We start from the raw sequence: 20325 nt of genomic DNA, 5'->3' as shown, positions 1-20325 counted from the left end.
TATAAAATTGATTGTAAACATTGCTGTGGCCATTAAAAGCCTTACCTGGAACGTCAAGTGCCCTGCTGAAAACTGTCACACTGGTGCCCGTGTCACAGTTTTCCCAAGAAGGACACGTGAAGCAGGGCACTTGAAATTAGACACGGTGTTAGACATAATTTAGCGCAGGTGTAAGCGCCCTTACAGCTTTTCTCTCCTGGACGGGCGCTTGACCACGCCCCCGCTGCCACACACGGCTTGCAATAAAACATTTGCAGTAAACAGTAGCCTACCAAGAAAGTCATTGGTCACTATCTTCCTCGTCCTGTGCACTGAAACCACTGAAGTCATCTCCTTCGGTGTCGGAGTTGAATAGCCTCAGATTTAGTTGTCTTTTTGCACTGAGTCAATTCCTCCGCTGCTGTTTCCAGCGTCTTATCATCGACTCATTAAGACCAAGCTCCCGTGCAGCAGCTCTATTTCCCTTTCAAGTTTGAGCGCACTCGATTTAATCTAAACAGTAAACAAAAAAAGTTGTTTTGACCTTAACCCGTTCGGCAATTTCATTGGTCTAATGAAAGCTTCACGCCACCAAAAAACTGAGCACGTCACAGAATGTTTTTAAAAAAAAAAATTTATAAAATTTGAAAGCGGGAAAAATCCATATATTAGCCGCGTCATTGTATAAGCGAGGTTCGAAGCGTGGGAAAAAAGTTGCGGCTTATAGTCCGGAAATTACGGTAAGTTTATTTCCGTAAAGCAATTCACTGCATAAAATCCTATTGTTATCAAGTTTTTTCTCTTGTTTTTCATTTAAAATTTTCTAGAAAACAAAACACATTTAATTGAGAAGCAACATATTAGATATTTAGACTTGCTTTAAGAGAATGTGTCTTAAATCTATGTGTATTTTGTAAATAAGTGTATTTTCTCACTTGGTTCTACTTCTGGGAGTGCAGTAAAGACAAAATATACATATATTCAAGATCTATTCTCTAAAGTCTCTAAAGGCAAGTCTAAATATCTTATACACTGTGCTCTGACTGACACACACTGCCGGGACAGTATCACTGTGATCCAGACACCTGAATCGTCTCTTTAACACACCGAGATGCGCTTGACTACACAGCACATCTGTATGTCTCCATCATTTGACAAATATTTGCTGATTTGATCAAAAGAAAAGTTAAGAAAATGAAGGGGAGGGGGCCTGGGTAGCTCAGAGAGTATTGACACTGACTACCACCCCTGGAGTCGCAAGTTCAAATCCAGGGTGTGCCGAGTGACTACAGCCAGGTCTTCCAAGCAACCAAATTGGCCCGGTTGCTAGAGAGGGTAGTCTCACATGGGGTAACCTCCTCGCAGTTGTGATTAGTGGTTCTCACTCTCAATGGGGCGCATGGTTAAGTTGTGTGTGGATCACAGAGAGTAGCATGAGCCTCCACATGCGGAGTCTCCATAGTGTCGTGCACAATGAGCCACGTGATAAGATGCGCAGATTGACGGTCTCAGAAGCAGATGCAACTGAAATTTGTCCTCCTCCACCCGGATTGAGGTGAGTAACTGTGCCACCACGAGGATCTACTAAGTTTTGGGAATTGGAAATTCCAAATTGGGAGAAAAGGGGATAAAAAAAAAAGAAAAGGGGAACTTGTTATTAAAACAGATGCGACATCTGGTTCACAAAATCTGACACCGATTAGAAATATTTAATCTGCAAACTGTCACGTGACGATAATCACTTTTTATCACTTTAAAATGAAGCACGGCAAAGAAAATTATGAAAGCCAAAAGATGTGCTCCACGTTAATTTATTAAAATGTTTTGAAAGACGTGTTATTTGTTGTGTATTTTTTTTACTAAAATTATGTAATATTATGTTACTTTGCTTTGAAAAGATCTTCAGTTTCTTGAGGAAAGTTTATTATAAATCTGGTCAACAACATAGACTGAAATATGGCATAATGTGAAATTGAGTATTATGGTAAGGTTGATTAAAACAAAGTGTTTATATTTTTCTTGAGCTTTGTCAAGTTCTAAATAAAGAGAAAATTATATAAGAGGAAGTAGTTTTCATTTAAAAAGTATATATTTCACTGAGTAGATTTTCCAAAAATAGGCATTACAATATGGTTATTTATTATGTTAATCTATTTTTATTGGTTCAGAAATAAATTACTATATCATGTTATATATCGTTATCGTGATATCAAATTACTCGTATCATGATATAAGATTTTTGTCATATCAGCCACCTCTAATTTCTGTGGGTCAACTGCAAACTCACATTCAGGTTTACCTCATCAGGTGATGAAATGCCCACTTTTCACAATCCAATCAACAACCGATGGATAAAATCATGTCCCCGCCCTAAATGTTTTTCTTGTTTAATAAGCCATTTCACTCCTAAATATGTCACAATCTGGAAGAAAAGTTGGAAGAACAGTCTCTACTGTTTCATTTAGAATTTCCAACGGTGTCCTATTTGGGTTGGATGTGCATACACGCATCAAAGAATCAATTATTTTATGCTTTTCTTAACTTTTATACTTGAAAAAAGATTACATTTAAAATCTGATGTGTTAACCAAACAAGCTTACATCAGTCTAGCAGGGACTTGTGTACCATGTCAAAGATACCATGCAAATACAATCAGCAAGAACTAGTCGCCACATATGCCAAAGTTTGAGAGGTTCATGGCTCAGGTGGTAGAGCATGTTGGCCACTAATCACAGGGTTGACGGTTCGATTCCCGGCCCACCGAATTGTCCCAAGTTGCTCCCAATGGCAGGCTAGCACCTTGCATGGCAGCTCTCCCGTCATTGGTGTGTGAATGAGATGCAGTGTAAAGCGCTTTGAATACAGCCAAGGTTAAAAAGGTGCTATATAAGTGCAGACCATTTGACGCAGACCATTTCAAGCACATCTCCTGTATATATTTAACTTTGCTGTCACTTTGTTCAGAGTTATGTTCAACTTAAAATGTATCCATCTCATGTAAAATGCAAATTACGGATGGTTACTTTGCATGTCAATTAAACAGCACCTTCCTGACTAAGTGGGTGTTTTTTGGCCAGAAAGTGAACAAGACTTTATGCTGATAGGCAGAAGTCTGCCAATGCAAGACTAAATAGCGAATTAATGTAGTAAAACATACCAGGGTCATACCAAATGCTAACATCTTGTGTGATGTCCTTTACCAGCTACAATAAGACTATAGTAAACTAAAAAATTTATTTAGTTTTATCTATTTTCTATATACCTTTTTGTAAATTTCAGTTCATGTTCCTAGCTAACTTTCACCATCATAGGGAATGAGATTAAATTTAGGTGCAAGGTTATGGGCATGCCAGATGAACAATACTTGAACAATGCTCAAATCTCACAATTTGTTTTACACTAGATCTCTGCAATCACATATTTGTTGCCTTCTACTTTCAAAAGAAATCAATATGCAGCAGTGAGAATCCTTTTCATTCCTTGGCTCCTCACAACAAACCAGTTCTATTAAAAAACTAATGCTCAGTTCCCTAAGCATGGGTATGGTTTAATCAATGGCAGCTCAGCTGTTGCTTTAGGGAAACTGGAGGTTTGCAAGATTCCTGACAGAAAAGAATTGTGGGCTCTGCTCTCCTCAGCTAATTACTGCTATTGCGACAAAAAGCTCAATCAAAAGAATGACCCTATACATTTCTCCTTTGTGTTCTATTAGGTACAGATGTCTCATAGTTAAGACACTGTAAGACAAAGTGTACAGAATAGGGATGAAACAATTAGTTGACCTTAATTAATAAAAAATAAACTGTTGACAACTTTTCAGTGTCCAATTGTCATTTGATCTCATTTAATGTAACATGAGATCATATGAAACTCTTACTAACTGCATGCGATAGCAGCACTGCAGTTAGTGTCTGATTGAGGGGAGGAACAAACCAAAACTCACAGTCCAGATGCACTCCAAACTTTCCAAACAGCCAAAAATGTGATGTACATCGTAAAGTATGAGGGAATTATAAGGCAAAAATACAAAATAAGTAAATACAGAAGCACCGACATCAACATGCATGTCAGATCATCTAAAAAGCAAACAACCTGGCGTTATATCTTCAATGCTTCCTTTATTAAAGTTCAAAAAATAGAAAAGTGGGTCATAAACTCAGAAAATGGCATGTCTCTGTGCAATCAGTGCTGCTTTGAGAAGTCACGTGAAGCGGGAGAGACTGAAACTGCACCCGGCTGATGCATGCTCTAGCACAAGGATGCTTGTACCTCATGCGCGTTTACTACAGCTAGATTATAACGTGATGGCTTGCGACGTGTTGAATCATAATATACTGTATGCGTCACGGTGTGTAACTTTATCATGAAGAATAGCAATACGCCGCTCTATTAAGAAGAGAGAGTTTGATTTTGTGAGTTAAAGATGGATGATTGAAGTGAACAAAGGCGAGAGTGTGGTCTTAGCCCATTGTCCACTGAAACAAAATACGTTGTTGACAAGTCTTTTTTGGCTTGTTTTCCAAAAAATAATATCTAAAACTCCTTAAAAACAACATACATTTACTTTAGGAGCTATTTTGCAGAAGAAAAAATATTATTGGAGAATACCTTAATACAATATTTAAATATCTAAAAATAGCCTTCTTAAAACAAGATACATTTACACGAGAAACAATATATAAGATATTTATACTTGCATTTATCAATATATCTTGTATACGAGTAAATTGTTTTCTACACTGCACTGGCATAAGTATGAGTAAGTGAAAAAATACACTTATATACAAAATGCAGAGTATAAATTTATATACAAAAATTAAGGATTTTTAGATCAGTGAATGTCATTTAGAGGTATTTTTACAAGATGTTTTTGTCATCTTTATTGTTAGTAAGCACGTTTAATACAACCTTTTAAGTCAAGGTTGATGTCAGTTAAGAGCTAGTGATTAATCGTTGCAATAATCTCCCGAATAGTTAAATAATCATTATAAATAATTGTTAGATTAGTCGATTATCAAAATAATAATCATTAGTTGCAGCCCTAGTTCAGAATGTAACCAGAAAAATTTATAAATCAGGCACATGATGACAGATTGAGAAATAATTGTGAAATTATTTCTCTTCTATTAATCACAAATCAGTCACTGACAATGGTTGCTTAAACTCTGCGACAAGTGTATTTTTGAAGGGTCAAGTGAAAGAGAATTGTATTTGTATTGGACAAGCAGACGGATTAAAACATCAATAACAAAACAAATACCGGCTATATTTGTGATGATCTATGCCTGTGTCACTTATTAGAAAGTTAATATTCTTATTCTGCTGTTGAAAGTAATCCAGAGCACGTAATTTTATAATTTGCAAGCCATCTAGTAACAGCTGCGCCCTGTTTGATTGACAGGTGGCGTATGTGTGTGCTGAACATGCGTGCGAAATGCTCGTGCTAATGTGCACCTGAAAGGTCAAATCATTTGAAAATTCTGCCAAAATGCCCGTCTTCTTGAGGTATTCATGTAAACACAGAAAGTGACGTCTTAAGTGGATGTCAACAGCGAAGAAAAAAGTGGATTTGTATTAAAATGTCTGACTAGTAAGTATAAGCGAATAGACCTGCTACTATCTAGTGTGTCAGAGAGCTAGCCAGATATAATGTGGATATTGCTGCCCTTAGTGAGACTCGACTGGCCGATACTGGACAAGTGACTGAAGTGGGTGCAGGTTATACATTCTTTTGGAGCGGACGAGGCCAGGAGGAGAGACGTGATGCTGGTGTTGGTTTTGCAGTAAAAACTCACCTGGTCAATCAACTGGCAAGCCAACCCAAGGGGATAAACGATCGTTTAATGACTTTACAGCTCCACCTACTTGTTAAAAAGGCAGCCACCATCATCAGTGCCTATTCCCCTACCATGACCAACTCTGACGAGATCAAAACCAAGTTCTATAATGACCTGGAAGTCATTATTGCTGCCACAGCCAGCTCGGATAAACTCCTGATACTTGGTGATTTCAACGCCAGAGTTGGAAGTGACCATCAATCATGGAATGGAGTCATTGGTGCACATGGTATTGGAAAATGTAACAGCAACGGTCTTCTACTGCTGCAAACATGCTCTGAATTTGACCTGCTCATCACCAACACGATATTCCAATTACCAAAGCGCAAGAAAACTTCATGGATGCATCCTCGTTCACACCACTGGCACTTGATTGACTATGTCATCGTGAGGAGAAGCGACCGGCACGATGTCAGGGTGACCAAGGCAATGTGTGGTGCTGAATGTTGGACTGACCATCGTCTCATTATCTCCAAACTAAACATCCGGATTAAGCCTAGCAGACGCCCACAAGGACAAAGATGTGTTAAGCGTCTTAACATCACTCGCCTACAACAGGAACACACTAGACTGGCCTTTGTTGAGGCTTTAGACCATCACCTGGAGTCTCTAAACTTCGAGCATACAGACGCTGAGGCTGCTCTCAAGACCGTACTGCATTCTACAGCCCTTGAATCACTTGGTGTTCCTTTACGTACACATCAAGACTGGTTTGATGAGAATGATGCAGAAATCCGAGCACTCCTTGACGAAAAACATCGCCTGCATAAAGTATATCTGAATGACAGCAGCTCAAGTTTAAAGAAAATTGCCTTTCTCAACATTCGCAGGATTGTTCAGCAGAGACTCAGAGTCATGCAAGACGCCTGGCTGTGCGCAAAAGCGGAGGAGATTCAATATTTCGCTGACAGTAACAACACCAAGTGCCTCTATTATGCACTCAAGCAGGTCTATAGTCCGCAACACTCAGGAACTTCATCTCTCCTGAACCTAGATGGAACAACACTCCTTACGGAGAAGGACAAAATACTTGAAAGGTGGGTCGAACACTACAGTGCGGTCCTCAATCGCCCATCATGCATAAATGAGGAGGCAATTGCGAGATTGCCTCAAGTTGAAATAAACCAGTCCTTGGCTGTTCTAACATCCACTGAGGAAACCAGCAAAGCCATAACACTTCTTTCATCAGGCAGAGCTCCAGGGTCTGATGCCATTCCAGCAGAAGTCTACAAGGCTGGAGGGCCTCTCTTAGTCGAGAAACTGACCGACCTCTTCCAGGCTATGTGGAAAATAGAAGCCGTTCCCAAGGAGTTCAAGGATACTACTATAATCAATTTATATAAAAGGAAAGGTAATCCGCAGGACTGTGACAATCATAGAGGCATCTCCATACTATCAGTTGCTGGCAAAATCTTGGCAAGAATCCTTCTGAACCGCCTAATTGTCCATCTAGACCAGGGTCTGCTACCTGAGAGTCAGTGTGGTTTCAGAAAAGATCGCGGAACCACTGACATGGTATTTACTGCTCGGCAGTTACAGGAGAAATGCCAAGAACAAAATGTTGATCTATATATGGCTTTCGTTGATCTAACAAAAGCATTCGACACATTTATGGAAATTTATTTGGGCCTATGGAAAATCATGGCCAAGTATGGGTGTCCAGACAAGTTTATCGTCATTGTGCGCAATCTCCATGATGGCATGATGGCCAGCGTCAGACATCAGCAAGAACTCTCTGATCCGTTCCCAATCTCAAACGGGGTTAAGCAAGGCTGCGTTTTAGCGCCAACGCTCTTCAGCATGGTGTTTTCTGCAATGCTGCGAGACTCATTCCAGAATTACAACACTGGGGTAAACTTCATCTACCGTTTTGATGGTGGGCTATTCAATCTGCGGAGGATGCAAGCCAAGACTAGAGTGGAGGAAGTCACTGTTCGAGAACTCTTGTTTGCTGATGACTGTGCTCTGGCTGCTGGCTCAAATAAAGATCTACAGGACAGTATGGACCACCTTTCCTCAGCTTTCAACAACTTCGGCCTAACAATCAGCACAAAGAAGACTAAAGTCTTATACCAACCTGCTCCTGGGAAACCCTATACTGAGCCAACCATCTTTGTGAATGGGCAAAAGCTTTCAGCCGTTGACAAGTTTATCTACCTCAGTAGTACACTGTCTCGTGCTGTGCACATAGATGATGAAGTTAACATCAGGATTGTCAAGGCCTGTGCAGCCTTTGGACGTCTACGTGACTCGGTATGGGAAAGGACTGGCATCAAGCAGGAGACAAAACTGAAGGTCTACCGGGCTGTTGTTTTGCAAACTCTTCTGTATGGGTGTGAAGCCTGGACAGTCTACCAGCGCCATGCCAAACAATTGAATCATATCCATTTGAGCTGATCTGAGGAAACTGCTGAGGATCAAGTGGCAAGACAGAATTCCTGACACGGAAGTCCTCAGCAAGGCAAACATCCCCAGCATCTACACCATGCTTCCGAAGGAACAGCTTAGATGGACTGGTCACGTGACTAGAATGTCTTACGTGAGACTTCCAAAACAAGTCTTCTTTGGCGAGCTGAAAAAAGGCAAGCGAGCACAAGGTGGCCCCACAAAGCGCTACAAGGACACTCTTAAAGTTTCCTTGAAGAGTTTTGGACTCAACCTGAAAAGCTGGGAATCCCTAGCACAGGACCGATCTGTCTGGAGAAGAAAAATCCAGGACGGTGCAATCCTCTGTGAGAGCAGGAGAAGCTCCTGTGCTATCTTGAAGAGGCACCAGCGCAAATCTACCAAGGAAGGACATGTCGCTGTACCTCAGAGTTCTACATCCCTCCTGACCTGTCCAGTGTGTCACAGGGAATTCCGGGCTCGGATTGGTCTCTTCAGCCATCTGCGCACTCATCAAAACCCAACAAAATGACAAACGTGCCATGGTCATCATCAACTTTGATGGATGAACAAGAAGAGAAGAAGTGTGAAGCAAGACACCTTGATTTCAAACTTTTAACATAATTTTTTATTTATTTTAACTAAAAGTTCAAATGAAACTTTTTGAAAGATGGCTTTACAACAGTTGTGAACATCTCTCTGGCAAAGCTTCATCCGTGCATTCTCTACCCATTGGGCATTTCGTTATCCAGAAAAATATATCTAATTTATGTGGATAAATTAGTTTTGTTCCCTCCTTCACGATATATATATCCAATTACATCGGAAACCTTGGAGCTGAGGGATTAGTGAATATTCTTGCTTTATTGATTTTGCATTGAAAATTTAATACTTTATTTAAAAACTAAAAACTTAAATCAAATAAATTTCTAAATTCAAATTGCACTCCAAACGAAACGAAAAAGCAAACAAAGAAATAATAGTGATAAAATAATATACACACACAAGCTCATGGCCAACACACACACACACACACACACACACACACACACACACACACACACACACACACACACACACACACCCACACACACCCACACACCCACACCTTTCCATTTACCGTCAGGCAAGAATCTGTCCAAACATGCAGGCGGAAAATTACTTATTCAAATGAAGACAAAAACAATTATAAAATGTAAAAATAATAATTATAATGATGATAATAATTACTGAAATAAAAATCATGGTTCAAGGTGAACGTGTTTTTGAATTATTTTATATATTTTGTATTATTTTACAGGCTGCAGAGTTGCGTTCACAATAAACTGCTCTGTGGAAATAAAGTGAACTGAACTCAAAGCACCTCCTCAACTGAGATGTCTGATGTCATTTGCAGCACTCTTAAAAAATACAAATTGGAAGATAGAAACAAAGTGTGAGATCTTTAGATGCGCGTGTTTCACGGGACTGCACGTCTCTGTATCAGCGCCCGTATACGGCTTTTCTGTCATCTATACTTAATAATATAATAAAGAGTGTTTCTTCAAACACATGTCTTTGGGTCTACGTGCAAATTATTTGTAATATTAATTTTATAATAATAATAGTCTAATAATAATAATAGATTAATAATAGTCTAAAAATAATAATAATAATAGATGAATGGGAAAACGAGCCAAATATAGTCATGACATGGTCAAAGGCATCAGCTATTAGCGATCACTCTGACCATCATTGATCCCGACATCATCGTCTGTTTGCTCAACCTGAATGTGCATTTCTCTCTATAAATTAACAAAATGTTCAGACAGTCTCTTGCTGGTTTTTCCAACACATTCAGAATCATTACTGCTTTACCGGTGTCGCTGCGGCTCGCATCATGCGTGCACTTAGAACAGTGTTAGCAATATTACTTATAACATTCTTTCTCAGCCCTGGAACTCAAACCATTTTCTGATACCAGCACTTTTAGATTTGGGCACATCTAGCATGCTACAAGCTTATCACTGATGTTGACGAGATTAACCCCTTAGGTTTCGAAATTTGGAACCGAATGACAAGACATTTTTTGATACTCGATCGTTTAGAGGCAATTCGGTCTGTGCCTAAAATGTATCGAACTCGATACCCAACCCCAATAATAATCATACTGTAAACACCAGTAGTAGTTTTATGTTGCATTTATGTTTATGTTTACTTGAATACTTGACATCCTTCTGCTGTTAAAAACTTTTAAAGCTGTTAAAAAAGCACTGAATTTGTCTTAATTTGTATTTTTTGTTCTATTATTTTAAATTATTTCTATTCATTGCTGTTTTTTATTGTTATTTTATAACTGACTGATTACAAGTCTTGAATAACTAAAGGACTTGAAACAATTCTTCCATAATTAACATATTGGTTAGTGTTATTATTTATTGTGGTTTTGAAGCTGGTATTGAGAATCAACTAATTTCACTACAGACTACTGAAATGTTGGTATTGTGATAATGTACAGCCTTAATTGTACATGGTAGATATTGCTGCAATAACATGATGAAAAAGTAGATGCTGTTAATGATGGTGATGGAGGCTTTTCTTTATTTGACTACCATTCCTAACATAAAATAATTACCATATGACAATAGCCTCTTCCCCTACCTAGAGCAGTTTACATTTCTGTCGCAGAGAATTGAGTTGATTGCATAGGTACACTATTAGGTTTGGGCATCAGACATCATTTTAGAAAAATATACAACATAAACTTTGACATGTTACTTGAGCATGTAACTTAAATGTCCTTTTCTCTCTCCGGACAAGTAACTTTTTTACACGGACAAGTGAATAACCAATTTACTTGTCTGAAGGACAAGCACATGACAATCATTAATGTTGAGCCCTGACAGTTGTTTTTTATAAGCAAACCGCCTGAGTGAAGAAACCCTATTTCGAAGACCAACAGAAAACAGATTTTCATCCTGTTCACACCCTAACATTGAAGCTCTCACTCCAGCCCCAGTTCAAATAAGTACTATTGTCTATGGATGAACAGATCAACTGTGCTCAGTTAGGGAAAGAAGCAACATGCTCGAAGCCAAATCTTTTCAGCTAGCTAAACCATCCAATCACTCAGGCAAACATCATGTCTTCACTTTATCTCAGCTGCACTGACATATTGCTGCCCCACTTCCTCCATCCTATTACTAATAGCGCCACTCTTTTCTTTCAACCTTGTCTTTTCTGTCTCTACAGTGACAACAGCCCCTCATATAAAAGTCCTGTGCTTTAAAAACTATTAATTTCATTGCATGTATGCCTTCAACAAAATTTCAAACCAACTGTCATCTGCAAACAAATGAGAGTAAACGCATGTGTTTCATGCAAACTGCTGCAGCGCACATCATCGTGCTTCAGAGATAAAGCCAGAGCTCTGGGACACAGCATATCGAAACTTGCGTGATTCAGTCTGGCTTCACTCTATTGCAGCAGCCGGCGGAGACCAATTCTACTGAGAATCTTTTACTTTAACTATGGCCATGTTCCACTAAAGTTTGCCAACTATAAAGTGTCAAAATACTGTAGTCTTAATTTTGAACAGTATGTCTACTGTTAAAATTTAAAACCCAACCAACATCTTTAAAAATGTTTTGCTTGAAGAGTGCTTGTGCAATCTTTCTTTACATCAAATGCCACTTGATTTAATATGTGAGTTTATGCAGAGTCCAAATGCTTTTTGGGGCCACTATATATTTCAGTATGTACTGGAGAAAGTCAAATGTCACAGTGCCTGCTAGCCACTCACAAAGTCTTGCCGGATGTCATTGAAGTCTTTGCCGTATTTCTCTAGCGCCTCCTCGAACAGGTTCGCCTCTGATGAGCTCCACTCCTCCATCTCATCCCGGCACAGCACAGGTCCTCCTTGAGGAACCAGCACGCTCAGGGCACTGGACAGGTCATAGCCATGCCGGTGCAGGGTGTCCATGGCATGGAACTTAAGTGAGAGAAAAATAAAAAGGGAAAGAATTAATCAGGATTTTTCACCTCATCTGTGAATATATTTAGTGTGTAAGACTGTGCTGATGGGACGGATACCAGTGTGATGTCTCGTGAGGCTGCTGCGGCACTCATGTGTAAGCTAGGCTGCCTGACTGAGCTGCTGCAGTCCAATGCTCGAGCGAATGTACCAACCGCCCTGTACACAGACCATCAAATTTATTATACAATACTATGCAAGTATCATTATTCTAAGGCCCCATTTACACCTTGCATTAACATGCAATTACAGTGATCGGATCACTATTGGATTGCACTTGACCACATTAAATGACTGGTGTAAATGCACCCAAGACACACTTTGATCAGATTGTGATCAGATCACTGAAACCACATTCAGAGACGGTCAGGGACAGATTCTGAACTCATTCAAAGGTGTAAATGCACACAAATTTGCATTATGCGGACACAACTACGCAATTAACTACGTGATGAGGTGTTGTGCATTCTTGTCTTTTTCTGTTAATTCAGCCATTGCAATGTTCCATGAATTATTCCATTGGAATATTATTGAAATATCTCGTCTCTCTCATGTTTTCGACTCACCCACGACACACACGTAAAACCAGTCTTCACTCATGCATTTCAGATGAGAAGCATATTTATCACTTACAACGCACAGAACGCAAGATAAATATCATTAGATTTGCTTCAGTGACACGAAATTTAGCTTTGGCAGCTGCCAAAAAAATTTTAATGAAAGTAAAAACCCTGTGAGTCAAAGTGATAGAAAGCATCTGAATTATCTATCAGTGTTTTCAGTTACCACAGGCTCTAATGTAATACGCAAGTAGTGTTTTCCATTTTGCGCAGGTAACCTTGATCGGATCACAGTGGAGATGCATTTACGTAAGGTGTAAATAAAATCCAGCAAGAATATCCAGATACTATCCGAATATGAAACGCATTTTAATTCAAGGTGTAAATGGGGCCTAAAAGACAATCAAAGTTGTTGATACATTTTTTACACTAATAAATATTACGATTTCTTGTAAGGATTTAGTTTAAAATGATTTATTAATATGGCAGAGGGAAAGGGTAGAAACAAGGTTCCCACTCCTTTAGCCCAATAGACCTTATATTCACAGCAGCTGCATTTTGTTATTTTTAACGGGAATGACAACGAGGCTGTGAGGGATAGACGTACAATCTCTTCAATGGGCTGTACTGCAGTTTAAAGTGCTTTTGATCGTTCCGCAGACAAAACATTTATAAACAAAAAAATTCAACAACATTCAATAAACAAAAACTCCAGACAACATGAGATGTGGAAAATCAGATGTCATCTAGGAGCTTAATACCATGCGTGCCATTGAAGAGATAGTAAATCCATTGTCATTCCTATTAAAAAAATCAAAGATGCCACTACCGTGAATAAGGACTTTTCCAGTATTTCTAAAAAGAACTGCATAGAGATTACACTCACAAAAGGACAACTTCTAGCTGATGCATTATTTTAGAGCTGAGCATAACTAGAAAAATGTATGATGACATTCAAAATTACCATGGTTTATGAGGATTTAATTCATTTCCATTACTTTTCCAGGCCTTAAAATCATAATTTTCAAATTCCCTAATGTTTGCAGCTTTTCAATGACCGTGAGATCCACACAAAAAAGATCAAACACATACCGAGCCACAACAAGGAATTGGTCAATCTGCTTGTTGGTGAGAGGACAATCTGGGTCCCATATCTTCACCTCCAATTTGGACTGGTCTCTGTCATCAGGTTCTCCTAGAGACAAATGTTATTTTATTAGAGCTGTCTGAAATCCAAAGGCTTGTAAAATCTGCAAATGACAATTCTGACAAGTAAACTCAGGGCAACTTGTTCCTGTGGCGACAATGGATATTAACACGTAAATCAAACACGCTGTTTGGTAATGATGGAAGTCAGTCAGCTTAGATGGATCATAAAGGATACCGATGACGGGCATTATTAGGCCCTTTCCCACTGGCGGTACAAAAGCCTGTTTTAGTTACTTTTCCCGGGACTAGTACTTTTCTTCGTTTTCGCACCTGAGGAACAATAGTTCCTCAAAGTCGTTTCAGGGGAAATTACTAGCTCCTACTTCAGCTCCAAGGTACCTTTGGGGCGTATAGGGACTGTGGCAGACTGTGGGAGGTGCTGCAGCCTGTGATTGCTCAAAAACCTATGGCACACAAATAGCTATGAGAATCTCAAGGAGTCTGCAGCCACCATTTGTGATCTAACTTTTAGCTGCTAGCCTGCTACTCAGAGGATAGCACTAATTTTACAATTCCCTTAACAGAAATAACAATAACATTTGTACTGTGTTACTATACAGAAAATAAAGTGATTTCTGGATTACTACATCAAATTTTTCTTGGGATGATGAATATAAATAATCAGATCTATATCAAGAGTGGGTAATTGAACTCTATTGTACACTAAACATAATCAAATCTAGTTTACATGAGGGAAGTTGTGTTCCTGTTACTGTGTGATTAACTTGCATCAAGATGTGTTTAAGTCCATGTGTATTTCAGTACAGTAAATTATATATTCACAAAAGCCTTTATTGTAAAAGATTGATAAATACGTTACTCCAATCCCAGCGTCCTCCATCGGTGTTGTTGATTTTGTTGTTGCTATTGAATCACGCACGCAAATAACGTCACAAGAAAAATGGTCGATGCTAGATGACGTCACTACTAGGGTTACTTCTGTGAGTTGGAATGCAAAAGAAGAAAAGTCTCCACAGTTGTTCCGTTACTCATAAGAGTTCTCATCTAGAAAGTTATTAGGGGAAAAAACTGGGACTGTGGGGTGGAAAGGGCCTATAATTATCAGCCCACCAGTTTGTCACTTGAATGAGAATTTCCTACAGTTTTTTTTGGCCTCTGTGGCTAGTGGTATTCCAAAGTCACTAGCCGCTCTGCATTTTCATTAGCCAAAATCCCCCACCCCACAAAAAGGTATAAAAGTAACTACAGACTATATACACAAAATTATTATGAGTAAAGTAGGACACAGGCTGAATGATTAAGTCATCTCTAAGAATTTCTGAAGGCAATCATGACCAGTTAGAACAGGAGGAAAACTTTGTCAATTTTTTTGTCCATTGAAGCCCAAATTTTAGCCACCTTTTACGCCTTTATCCACTCTAAATTGTAATTGCTTTCATGAAAGTTTACAATTGTTTTCCATTTTTTAACAGTAACATTAGCCAAATTAAGGCCATAAGCACAGGTCAGACCATGGATGGCTCCTCATTACTGTGGTTAGGCTCATGTAGATATAGTCTGTCTAAAATATAAACTATAGTATTTATGAAAAACTTATTTGTTTTAAACACATTTAGAAACCTTTAGCTACAACTTTTACAGTTAACAATTCCATGCAGTACAAAAGGAGATATTGTGTAGATGTTAGGTACCAGTTACTGTTACTGCAGTAAAAACATTTTGGTTTGTATGATGTGTATTTTATAAATCTTGTAAAAATGTTTATGCATGGCACAATGTTTATAATGTCAGGGCTGTCTAGTGGTTTAAAGTAAAAGATTCCCAGAAGAATTGGTCTCCGCCAGCTGCTCCAATAGTGAAGCCAGACTGAGTCATGCAAAATTTTATCTGATCTGTACCAGAGCTCTGGCTTTATCTCTGAAGCACGATGATGTGTACTACAGCAGTTTGCGTGAAAGCATGCTTCATTGACCCTGCGGAGATGCTTGTGACATCAGATATAAGAAGCATATTTACTGCTTATAAAGCGCTGAACGTGAGAGGAACACAATTACATTTGCTTCGGCTGCAGCCACCCGCCAAAGTGGCTAGTAAGACTGAAGGAGTTTCCCGCCACTGCCGATTTCTACCTGCATTTGGCAGGTGGGCGGGTGATAATGTCAAGCCCTGCTCGCCAGTAAATCACTTTGGATAAAAATAATAATGCTAAATAAGTAGGTCAGAATCTGTATGCAATGCAGATTAGATGGACTAATCGCCTTTTTTTGTTTTGTTTACCTATGATTTGAAAACATGATGCTCTGTAATAGTCCAGTCATATGGATGGGAAAGTTTCCAGTCTTTTCTAAAGCAGATGTCATCTAAATCTAGATCTGAAAAAGCTTTCCTCACACTGTCACTGGCCTCTCATTACAGAAGATGTGAGCAGTTGACCAGACATTTTTGCGAGTTTGTAAGCGAGGAGCAGGGTCACAGACATGAAGTCAAGAGTAATAGCGGGGTCACAGACTGACAGAGGAGCAATTTCACACTTGACTGATAGTAGACACCGATACTGTAAACGTTCAGTTTCTCTTGTGATGCACCAGTGCTCACAAATCAAACGCACTGACTCAGCGAACAAGCAGCATTACCCCACGACTACAATTTCCGGAGGAAACAAACTTCATAGCCCAAACACAAAATAAATCACCTTCCAGCCCCCACACTTAAAGAGACCTTACAAATAGAGCAATGAGACTCAATGTAACTCAATTTGAAAACTGGTCTTGTCACATTTGGTTTGATTGCTTTAGTCTGAACAGAAGTTTAATTCCACCAACCTCCACCTGCCACCGCATGCTCTCTTCACATCGTACTTTAGTGTGAGAATGAGGTATGTTTTCATCAACAATGTCAGGTAGACAAAAACAGCTGAGCATGTAAAATATAACAGAAACTGAGAGCCTAGGTAAAACCCAAAAGAGTTAATTTTGTATATATATATATTGCATTACTATACCTTCCTGTAGCATTTCAGGAACATCAGCTTGAAAGCGAGGACCAACACGAATTTCCCCCTTGTCTGCCAATAATGTCTTCTGTGTGGGGTCATACACGAGTGAGTAAAAAAAAGTGTCCTAAGAGAGAAAGCAGCAGCCCAGATTATTAAACATCAAATCAAACCAAATTATGCAAAATAGCTTTTAAAAATAGATCATATGTACCTCTTTCTCCAGGTAGGAGAGCACAACTTCAGTCTCATTCAGTAGGGCCACGCTGCACTTCCCCCTGTTTCCAACACCCCAGAGAAAAAAATAATACATTATCAGAAAAACCACACAGCTCACAGAAACATGTTATGTACTATATACAGCTGTCTACACAAGGACTCTAAATCCATAGCACAGTAAACAGGGGGAAGAAAGGGGTGATACTAGGTGCAGGATTACAGAAGAGTGTAGGCTTATGATGGTGACATGAGCAAAGATGAAAAGGTGAGAAAAGAACATGATGGGTGAGAGGCCAATCATTGAAGAAATAAGGTTGGGTGGGGGGCAGCTGGAAAAAGGATATATATACAGTATAAGAGACAGGCTCAGAGAATTGAAAAGCTCAAGTTAAACAAATGCAGGTATCTCCACACCTTGTGGACCCACAAATTAGTTCAAATAATAAAAATAAAAAAACAATTTGGCACACCTCCAATTCGGGAAGTTCGTCGTTCATGTCTAACCGAAGTATCCTTTGGGCTTAAAGCTATTGTTTTTTTGTTTTTTATAAGTAGTTAGCTATATGTTACAAAAAACAAAATTGCCAACAACATTGATTGCTTTTAAAGAGGCTAATTATCAGATAATATAGACCCCGTTTACACCAGGTACTAAGATGCATATTGGGGGATCCGATCACATGTGGTCAGGAGAGACACATCACTGTTTACACCTGGTATTACCCTTTGTCTCCTGTGACCATTTTCGTACAGATTTCGAGGAGATAGTATGCAGTGTTTCACTGCTATTTGAACGCATTCAAACGGGCTCGTGCTTACACCATGAGCCCAATATTTTTACATGTGTTTTCGACCACTTCATAATGAGGTTAAAATGGACAAATCTAAAAACATTTTGGACCCTGTTTATAACTGCCTTTATCGTCATCCTGTTTCTAAGCGATCGCCCAAAACGCATTTTAATACCACATGTAAATGGGGCCTTAGAAGAGTGAGTTTCATTATTGCCTGTTTTCTGTGCTGCAAACTGTGTGTGCGGTACAAGGTGATAAAATACAGTGCTGTAGCATGAAAAATCACAACTTGCTGAAAAATACTCTAAAAATAAAATATTTTAAAAATAATTAAAAAACCACTGAGCTACTGTCATGCTACTGAAAAATAAAGTATGAAGTTTTTCAGTAGCAAAGCTGTTTTATAGTTAGTTATTCCTCAACACTGTGTAACAGACACATTTGAGCAACTTAAATTTAGCTGGTGCATATAAACCATAAATTCAATATAAATAGATTCACTATTATTCATGTTGAATTTAAGCTGTTACTTGAATTAATCATTCATTGGGCAACAGAACTAAAAAAACTGAATTAAACTCAACCTTGTCATGTATCCAGTTCTACAAAAACAATACATTATGCCCTGTAAAGGCCAGCTACCCTGTTGCAATGACTGCTCAATATTTATGGATCACAGAAGCCAAAAAGAAAAAAAAACAAAACAAATTTTTTTCCTTTATTTAGAGGGTGATATCATTCTTGGCAAGCACAGCAGGGCTCAACAAACCTCGGCACCACAACTAATGTTGCTCATAGGAGGCTTCCCTTTGATTAGAACTACTGCTACCAGCTCCCGGCTGCTAATTCATTTATCACCTGATTCACAGTGGGTGCTAGAAAAGCCCGGGGTGCCAACGAGCAGCTAAAGAATGGATGCAGAGCTGTGACTCGCAGCCTAAAGAGAGAATTTGAAAGTTGTGTGCTAGGGTTGTGTCGTGTTACATGGGGGATGTTATCTTATCTCAACTGCCCTTAAATGTTGAACTAAGGATTAAAAATTATGTTTTGTGTAAACAGTAGGGCTAGAACGATTAGTCAACGTTGTCGACAAAAATTTTCATTGTCGAATAGTCGTTTGATCTCATTTTACGTAACATGAGATCACATTAAACTCTAATGATGACGCACGAGAGCAGCACTGCAGTTCGCGAAGACTGAGGATGGAGAATTACACATCTCACAGTCCAGATGCACTCTAAAATTTCCAAAGAGCCTCAGCTTATGTAGATCGCAAAGTACAAGGAAATTGTACAAAAATACCAAATAAGTAAATACAGAAGTCTCTCGTTGTGGAATAAGTGGTGTCGGAGCTCTTTAAAGGAAACACCCTGGTGTTTCATCTTAAATGCATTTATATTTAATGCGTTATAGCTTTATTAAAGTTCAAATAATATGGAAGCAGGTAGGGCTGGGCGATATGGCAAAATATATTATCACGATATTTTTTTCCATATTGATCGATATCGATATTTGTTACGATATATAATTTAATAATGCTGCCCGTTTGAAAAGTATACTGATAATGATGCCTGAAGAAACCAGAAGGTTCAATAGTTGTTGAACTATATAGTTTATTAACATAAATAAATAACAATGCAAACATTTAACTGTGCAAACATGGATTGGTTGAGAATATGTTTTGTTATAAAAGAATATTGATAAACTTTAAATCTAAATGTTAACATTTTACTTTTAGCAAACATGCTTTATCTGCCTTGACAAAACAATGCAAGTTAGCTTGCCTTGTAACTGATTATAAAATATCAAACTAAAAGCTGTGACTTCAGTACTATCACATCAAATTTCTTTGGCAGGGAAGCAAACATTTCAAAATGTTTGTAGAGGTACAACCAAGACAACAAATGTAAACAAGTGAACCACAAAGTCCCTGGCAGATTTAAGTACTTAACTGTCAGATAAATAAAATATTAATTGTGTACTGGTTTTAAATATCTCAAATGTTTTAGAGGTAGAAATCTGAGTAAAAACTGCAAAATGTAAACATTGTAAACCAGTCACTATGCTACACCTTTTAGGTAGTGCTCATCATATCATATGAGGACAGAGTAACATTAACATGGGCCCGCATTTTCATACTCTAGGTGTGGTCGCTGTGATGGTAACTTTTCAGGTGACCGAAAAGGTTTGTTGTGTTTCCCGTCTTGGTTATCGCCGATCGGCATATTTTGCAGACCGTCTTTATTTGCGCGTCGTCGCTTTTCAGATATCCAAACCACTTTCATATAATTGACGTCTTGTTACCTTTTTTGTCAACAATTTCCTCAGCTTTGGAAGATAGTTCGAGTTCACTTTCACCGTCACTTTCGTCGTTTCC

At 38.7% G+C, this 20325-nt stretch overlaps 1 protein-coding gene across 4 annotated transcripts in view; it reads right to left on the bottom strand.

Annotated features, from left to right (window-relative positions):
• The window catches only part of LOC127626896 (metastasis-associated protein MTA3-like), a 70438-nt gene that overhangs the window by 33001 nt on the left and 17112 nt on the right, over window positions 1-20325 (bottom strand). For all 4 annotated transcript variants that reach the window (XM_052103006.1, XM_052103007.1, XM_052103010.1 and 1 more), the window contains exons 5-9: window positions 17150-17213; window positions 16945-17062; window positions 13866-13968; window positions 12273-12372; window positions 11983-12171 (exon numbers count right to left, since the gene is read on the bottom strand). In XM_052103006.1, coding sequence (XP_051958966.1) covers window positions 11983-12171; window positions 12273-12372; window positions 13866-13968; window positions 16945-17062; window positions 17150-17213 — 574 coding nt within the window. The remainder of the gene's footprint in view (window positions 1-11982; window positions 12172-12272; window positions 12373-13865; window positions 13969-16944; window positions 17063-17149; window positions 17214-20325) is intronic.

The sequence above is a fragment of the Xyrauchen texanus genome, chromosome 33, assembly GCF_025860055.1.
Source record: "Xyrauchen texanus isolate HMW12.3.18 chromosome 33, RBS_HiC_50CHRs, whole genome shotgun sequence".
Taxonomy (NCBI): Eukaryota; Metazoa; Chordata; class Actinopteri; order Cypriniformes; family Catostomidae; genus Xyrauchen; species Xyrauchen texanus.
The sequence above is the reverse complement of the archived record's forward strand: the minus strand, read 5'-3'. Positions and strand labels throughout refer to the sequence as shown.